Raw genomic sequence first — 8,280 nt, 5'->3', positions numbered from 1 at the left:
TATCACTAATAAACGTATCACCTTCACTTGTTATATGGAAACCATACAACATAGGTGGAACACTAACACTACTAGAACATCTAAGAGGTAAGGACTCGTCAATTGGTTCAACGGGAGTTTCCTCCTCGGGTTGATCGCTAGTGTTAGAGGTTTCTTCACTATTTGATTCTTGAAGCTCTTCAAGATCAATTTGCCTCCCACTGTCTTCTTGGCATATGATTTCTCGCTCTCGGAAAACCCCTCTCCTCGCAACGAAGACAACATTGTCACTCGGTCTATAAAAGAGATATCCAAAAGACTTTTGTGGATAGCCGATGAAAATACACCGCTCAGGAGGTTCGAGCTTGTCGTGAGTCTCTCGTCTTACGAAAGACTCGCAACCCCAAACCCTGATATGTGACAACGAGGGAGCTTTCCCTGTCCACATCTTGTGAGGTGTTTTGGCAACCTTCTTATTCGGGACTAGATTAAGTATATGGGCGGTAGTCTCTAAGGCATACCCCCAAAATGAGATAGGTAACAAAGCTCGATTCATCATGGAACGAACCATGTCCAACAAGGTTCGATTGTGCCTCTCAGTCACACCATTTAACTGCGGTGTCCTAGGTGGCGTCAATTGCGAAACAATTTTGCATTCCTTGAGGTAGTCGTGGAATTCAATACTAAGGTACTCACCTCCTCGATCGGATCGAAGCATCTTAATTTTCATTCCCAACTGATTCTCCACTTCTTGCTTAAACTCTTTAAACTTTTCCAAGGTTTCTGACTTGTGCTTGATTAAGTAGATGTACCCATATCTGCTATAATCATCGGTGAAAGTCACATAGAAGCGATTCGCATCCCTTGTGGTGGGTCTAAAGGCCCCACATACATCTATATGTATGAGATCCAATAAACCCTCACCCCTTTCACAAGTACCAGTGAAAGGTGACTTGGTCATCTTTCCAAGTAAACAAGATTCGCATGTGTCATCATCCCTAAGGTCGAATGACTCCAACACTCCATCCTTTTGGAGTTGGGCTATGCGCTTCTTGTTGACGTGTCCAAGACGTCAATGCCACAAGCATGCTTTGTCCAAACCATTAGAAGAATCGATATGCAACACATCATTTCCTAAGTTGTCTACAACCATCACAGTTTCATATATACCATTACAAGGCAATGCTTCAAAATAGAGAGTACCATTAAAAAAAGCATTAATAGAACCATTTCCATTATTAAACGAAAATCTAAAACCTTGTTTATACAAACCATGAAAATAAATAATGATTTGTGTCATTTTGGAAGAGTAGCAACAATTATTCAAATCTAAACCTAACCCACTACTAAGCACTAAAGAGTAAACTCCAATCTTGGTGACAGGCGACGTTTTCCTATTCCCTATGATCAAGTTTATCTTTCCTTGCTCCACATCCTTACTTCTTCTTAGACCCTGCAAATTAGAACAAATGTGAAAACCACATCCTGTATCGAGGACCCAATACATAGCATGTGATGAGTTATTAGATTGAATAGTATAAATACCTATGAAGGTGGCTTTATCTTCCTATCCTTGATGTCCTGCAGGTACTTCGGGCAGTTTTGTTTCCAATGCTCTTTCTTGTGGCAATAGAAGCACTCTGCATCCTTCGGGTTGGAAGAGGGAGCAACAGGACCAGCTTTGGCTATACTAGAAGAGGTACCATCGTGAGACTTTCCCTTGTGGCTCTTAGAAGGAGCCTTCCTCTTCTTTCCTTTTCCTTGCCCAATAGCCAAGACAGGGGCAACAGTAGTAGGAGTAGATGCAATAGATTTTCCTTTAGACTACTTTCAGCAGTCCTTAGCAAGCGTTGAAGCTTGCTTAGAGTGACCTTTTCCTTGTTTATATGATAATTCATACAAAACTGATCATAACAGGGAGGTAAGGAGTGTAGAATGATATCTATGGCCAACTCAAAATCGAAGTTTACATTCAACTTCAGCAAGCTGTCCACGAATCTTTGCATTTTCTGCAAGTGGACCGTGATGGACTCTCCAACCTTCATTTTGGTAGTGATCATCACAGCGATGATCTCGTACCTTTCCTGCCTAGCACTTTGATGGTACCTTTCCATTAAATCTTGGTGCATCTCGTATGGATAGTAGTCCTCGTAGGAATTTTGGAGTTCAGCAGTTATTGTTGCGAGCATGGTGCAATGAACCTTTGTAGCATCTTGCTCATGAGTTTTGTACGCAGGAATTTCCTCGGGAGTAGCAGCAGTGTGGTTAATTTCCTTCAGCTCTTTGTCGAGAACGTACTCTTTGTCCTCGTAGCGGGTGACCATGCGAATGTTGTGGATCCAATCATTAAAGTTAGACCCCCATCGAATATCACCCTCCCACACAAGTTCATGAGTGAGAATAAGCCAGAAGCGTTGTTTTTTGAGTAGACATCTGAAAAAGAAAAGAGACAAAGTTTAGATTAGATAAGAATCCTCAATTTAACACCCAAATGAGAAATTAGGGCTAAGACCCAACACAATTATTTACAATTAAGAAGAGGGATGTCGTAATCTAATTGCAAATAATTTCAAGGTAGGTAAATGGTGATTTACCAATTTCCACCATGAAAAACGAAAAAGACAATTAAGTTTTAAATGAATTGAAATTCCTAGATTCTTTTGAGATTCATTGAACTTTTCAATGGCATGTTTAAATCTCGATATGCCCTTCAAATTTGTGATTAGGATACCGAGGATCACAAATAAGGTGTGAATAACCATGCAAATGTACTTGGTACTCTCGATGTCATTTACCACCTAATCAATGTGTCGGTTAATCACACACGCTCCATTGATCTATGATAAATATCGGGCTACTCTTTGCCACCATTGATAGTCCCAAATTAGTGTGTCTGTTATCTACGCACGCTCCACTAACAACTTGGCAAGGTACAAAGTGTAATTTCATGGAATAGCATCACTTTCACATTTTTCCTAAAGTAACTAATATTGAGAATTTATAAAAACATTTAGTTACTTTATAGTTCATTATACTTATTAATGAGGAATTAGTTGTCCTATCCTACCCGTTCGGCTGAGGACCCTCCACCAATCAAGGAAGCGGTGGGTGAGAGTATACACCCATTAAACCACCATTTTATAGGTAGTAACCTTATACCCCCCCCCCCCCTCTTATAAATCAGCTTCGTGAATAAGACCTATTAAGGGTAAGACTAGCTTATCTTATACATATATATAATTATTAATCTTATAATATTATAATACTATAAGGGTTGAATTTTAAACTTGTAAACTTCTAGGGTTTAGAATTTAAATATTTCAAAATTAAAACTATTAATCAAAATTTAAAATTCCAAAACTTAAGGGCAGGTTTTGAAACTTTTCAAAACATCTTATAGATCAAATTTGAAAAAATAATTAAATAATCATATTATTAATCTTTATCACATAATTTGACCTAATCTTTGATTTAAGAGAAGATAATTCAAATAAAAAAACAAATAATTAATTTTATCTTATAAACAAGTAATTATTTTATTTATTGACAATTTTCTTTCAATTGTATTAGGATAATCAATACCTTATTGAAAAAAAATCAAATTTTATCAGTTAAAAATGTTTTTGGTAATTATCCCAATTTAATTCTGGCCAAAATCCCGAAAAAATCTGCCAACAGACGAGCCAACTCGCCGAGTCACAGACTGTACTCGTCGAGTAGCCCTGACTCGTCGAGTTCATCATGTGACAACGAGTTCATCAGTCAGATGCAAATTTTTCGACTTTTCAGCTTTGAACTATTTAGTTAAGCATCAAATACAAAAGAAAAACGACCTAGACTCTGATACCATTGTTGGGTTATGAGTAAAACATCAATCATATGATGCACATGCAAACCCTAAAGCTTTGGATCTAGATTTTTCTAATTGTACATGCAATAATCATCCAAAGCTTGTAAACCCTAATCACATACTTGTAACATATTAATAACTATGGATAACATGACCATATGTATTAATCCATCGACATTCATGTTCAATTTCAAGTATTTAGCAAATTATCAGAACTAGGGTTCTGGTCAAACTTCTTTATTCATCAAGTCATAAATTACGTTTAATAATTTTGATGTTCTACGCTTGAAAACTTGTTCCCCATATTTCATACTTCAAGATTTATTACATACAAAAAGTTTCAACATCTATAGTTTATGAGAAATCTTCCATTAAAGTAAACAAAGTTACAACCAAGGAGAACTCACCCTTAATTCAAGTTGTTGAAGAATAAAAATAAACCCTTTTAATCTCGCCATTTTAAGTCGACCAAGTTACATGGGCCGTGTTGTTCCTGTTTCAAGAATTATTAAAGGGATCTTATAATGTTAATGAACAAAAACTAACCCATTTTCCTTTTTACACAAGTTGTGCTTTATGTAAAGGGTTTATTACATAGGCCATGTTTCCCAAGGTTACTTTTAAATAGGTTGTGTAATAGTAAAAGAATTCTGATTTAGGCATCGTGCTTTAATTAACTAACTTTTCATGTTTTACATTGGTCGTTGTTTTCCATTAGCAAAACTTTATGCCACTTCATGGCAAACAAATTCGTCATAGTGGCTAGAGTAGTCTTCTCCTCGAATGTCTTAATAAAAAGTACGTAGAATTGCTAATACATCAACAAATTTCAAATTGTTTAGGTATTTAAGTTAGGATTACTAATTCACCCTTGTCACTTCCATCCTCTTCATATCCCTTCTCACATACATCTCTATCTTGAAACCCCAAAATTAAACAACTTCAACCAAAATCAATTCCAAACGTGATACAAATCAAACCCCATTTTCTTAATCTTCATCCCTAAAATCAAACATATATAAAATCCGTAAGAATTTCAAAGATTTCTAGATCATAATGGTTTGAATGCATGTTTAATTGTTTAACCTTCAACCACAACAATACTCATGCTCAGTCTATTACATCTTTGAGCAATATACACAAGCATCCATTTTTGCAACAAATTAGACAAGAATGATGAAACTATAAACAACATAAGATCAATCTACACATAGCTCAATAGTTTCAAGTAATCATAAACCCTTCTTTGTCTTCCATAAATGTTGACCATTTTATAGCATGTTGACCATTTTAAATGTGAGATGATCGATCACGACTACTTCTTTCAGAATCTTCTTTCTTCCAAATTGTCTCCATTTTCTGAAACCACTTCAATGGTCGAACCTATATAGATATATCTTTTTTTACTTAATATAGAAATAATGCAGATAAAAGAACTGTGTATGTGTATGTGTATGTGTATGTGTATGTGTGTGTGTAAAAAGTGAAAGAAATATATATACCTTCCAACGCCTCCTACGATTTATAGAATAAAAAATTGATTCCAATCGAGGGATTATGTTCCTAAATGTTGGTCTCTCATTTGGATTCTCATGCCAACATTGTTCAATCAATCTGTGAGATAAAAGATTTATAAAAAAACAACTTATCAAAATATAATATTATATAAAATGACATTTCAATCCTTCATAGAACATACTCTTTAAGCCCATGGGCATAACTTTTTGATGGAGCATTAAATGGAGGGCGTTCATTTGCAACATATGCTTTCGGAACATCATTTTCATCCATCGTGAAAAATGGTTGGCAGCCTTCAATCATCTTCACCAGATCAAAGGACAAATATTTAATTTTTAAAGTAAACAAAAAGGTTTAAATATTAAAAAAGATGAAACATATATTATAAAGATATTATAGTAGTAATACCTCTTGTAAAATTAAGGCAAATGAGAAAACATCGACTTTGGTATCATAGTCTTCATTTCTAAAGACCTCTGGAGCAACATATCTCCCTGTTATATTATAACAAATCATTCAAAAAAAAAGTAATTAAATATAATAGGAAGAAATGAAAGTAGAAAAATAGCACTCACATGTAGTGTCATTATATGTCATGAGCTTTTCTTGTTTGACATTATCTGTGACTTTGAACAGCTCACTGATTCCAAAGTCTGCAACTTTTAGATGTCCAGAATCAGCCCTCAAAATATTCCTGTTTTAACAATTATGATAAAGAAACATACAATTTAAAAAAAATATTTATATATATATATATATATATATATATATATATATATATATATATATATATATATAAAGTTTGTTAAAAAAAAAAAAAAAAAAACTTACGAAGGCTCTAGATCCCTGTGAATAATCGGTTCTGGTTTATTTTCATGTAAATAGTTCATCCCCCTGACATCGCCAAAAGTTATTACGATTAACTAAAAAGACAATTTTAACCAAGAAGTGAAAGTACAAAAATACCCTTCTACCTAAAACAACAAGTACCTTGCAATATCCATGGCAAATTTCAAAGCCGTTGACGGCTTTAGTGCTTCTTTTCTCTTCAAAAATAGACGAAGATCACCCTAAAATACATGGAAAACTTTTTTTTTTTATTTAATAATTAAGATAAGACAGGACAGGAAATGACGAAAATGCCCTTCATCGAAAAGAAACCTTTGGTAAATATTCGGTTATGATCATCATTGGACTACTTTGAGTTACAGCACCCAAAAACTGAACCACATTTGGATGTCGTATCTTTTGAAGTAATTCAAGCTCATCCCTAAAAGCCCTCCTGTTAATAACCATAAAAATAAATTAAATTACAAAATAATGTATTACAATTTATTTTAAAAAAAAAAAACATATTTATAGTAACTAAACAACCCACACTTTCTCCTTATCAGTAAAAAGTTCATCTCCAAGTTTTTTTACTGCGACTTTAGTTCCACGCCATGAAGCTATGGTGAATGTACCCTAAAAAAAGTTCCAAACAACATTTATTTAACCACATGAAGAAAATAAAAAGATTTTATTATATATTATAAATTATAAATTATAAATTAAATCAAATGATTACTTACCTTAGTAATGTTGACACTATCTGTAAAATCAAGTTCTTTAGCATTAATTTCATATTCTGGAACTTCACGAGCATTTTTGACATGCATTGGAGCCATCTAAGTATATACAGATTATAATTAAGAAAAGAAACAATTAGAAATAAGAAATTATAACTATAAATCTTTATATATAAACAAGAATATGAAGTTATTATGATTTATAACAAGTATAAGAACTTACGAGAGGTTTGGCACCATGTTTCTCCAAGAGTTTGACCATGTCATGGTTCTTGTAATGGATTGAATCTGCAAGAGGCTGTTTAAGGAATATCACATTGTTCAAAATTGAGTTTATAATGCCTTGATAAACAAAAACTCTGAATGTTGTAAATGGAAGAACAGTGATTAGATAACAAAAATTGACATTAATAGGAATTATAAAATCTTACAGTGCTACCCCATCGATCTTTGACATCAACTTCAGCACCTCCTTCCAACAACAATTCGGCAACATCACAAAACCCTTGGCAAGCTGCCACATGTAACGCAGTTCGATTATCGATATCTTGAAAATTAACATCAGTTCCTGAACTTAAAAGCTCCTTGATCCCATCCAAATTACCCTCACTTGAAAAAAACATCAACCTAACCCTAGGATCAATCGCATCCAGTCCATCAACCTCTTCTTCTTCCGAATCGGAATCCGAAACCCGGTCCGGCGCCATTGACGATTGTCTCCCTAGCGTAAACCTAATTGGTGGTTGCGACTCCATTTTTACTCGAAACAAGTGATATCCAATGCCCGTTGAGCAATTTCTTGGAACCCAACCGGATAAAAACTACTGTTTATACTTTATACACTCATTTTGCGAACTAAATTCTTGAAATTTTGAAATGAATTTTGTACCAATAACAACTCCAATGCCCGGAGACAGAAAACTTCAGTGTTGCATCTTTGGATCTCGCCGTCGTCGTTGATGAAGACGTTGACAATCGTTGATCTGAATAGGATCGTAGACAGGGTTCCGTTGATTTGGTGACAGATTGTCAAGATCAAGGCTGCGGAAATATAGAGGAGAAACCAAGCAAGAGGAAAAGTTTCATTTTGGCTCCTTCGGCTTGATTTCTATTGGTAAATACCCTTCCTGTTTTTTTTCCCAAAATGCCCCCGAAATGGCTATATAACTGTCCTTAACAACTTTGATAAACGGTAAAACAGATTGTTTAGTTGAAATGTTACATTATGTAATAATATACAAAATCATACAACAAAATTAATTAAATGTGTTATTCATGATTTTGGGTTTTCATTATCATTTGCTCTATTCAAAAGAAAAGGTATAGTAGTGGAAATGTCACATTATCTAATAATATTCTCTTTTA

At 34.3% G+C, this 8,280-nt stretch overlaps 1 protein-coding gene across 1 annotated transcript; it reads right to left on the bottom strand.

Annotated features, from left to right (window-relative positions):
* Positions 1-4,863: 4,863 nt before the first annotated feature.
* On the bottom strand, positions 4,864-8,023 carry LOC145062528 (serine/threonine-protein kinase 12-like). Its single transcript, XM_079010121.1, has 12 exons — positions 7,347-8,023; positions 7,139-7,213; positions 6,919-7,014; positions 6,726-6,811; positions 6,509-6,629; positions 6,338-6,417; positions 6,179-6,241; positions 5,923-6,041; positions 5,756-5,841; positions 5,529-5,650; positions 5,332-5,443; positions 4,864-5,212 (listed from the first exon to the last, which is right to left on the bottom strand). The coding sequence occupies exons 1-12, from the start codon at positions 7,668-7,670 to the stop codon at positions 5,120-5,122; spliced, it is 1,377 nt and encodes a 458-aa protein (XP_078866247.1). The 5' UTR covers positions 7,671-8,023; the 3' UTR covers positions 4,864-5,119.
* Positions 8,024-8,280: the final 257 nt, after the last annotated feature.

Source organism: Lactuca serriola, chromosome 7, assembly GCF_051521515.1.
Source record: "Lactuca serriola cultivar US96UC23 chromosome 7, Lser_US96UC23_V15, whole genome shotgun sequence".
NCBI lineage: Eukaryota > Viridiplantae > Streptophyta > Magnoliopsida > Asterales > Asteraceae > Lactuca > Lactuca serriola.
Note: the sequence above shows the minus strand (reverse complement) of the source record. Positions and strands in the feature narration are given on the sequence as shown.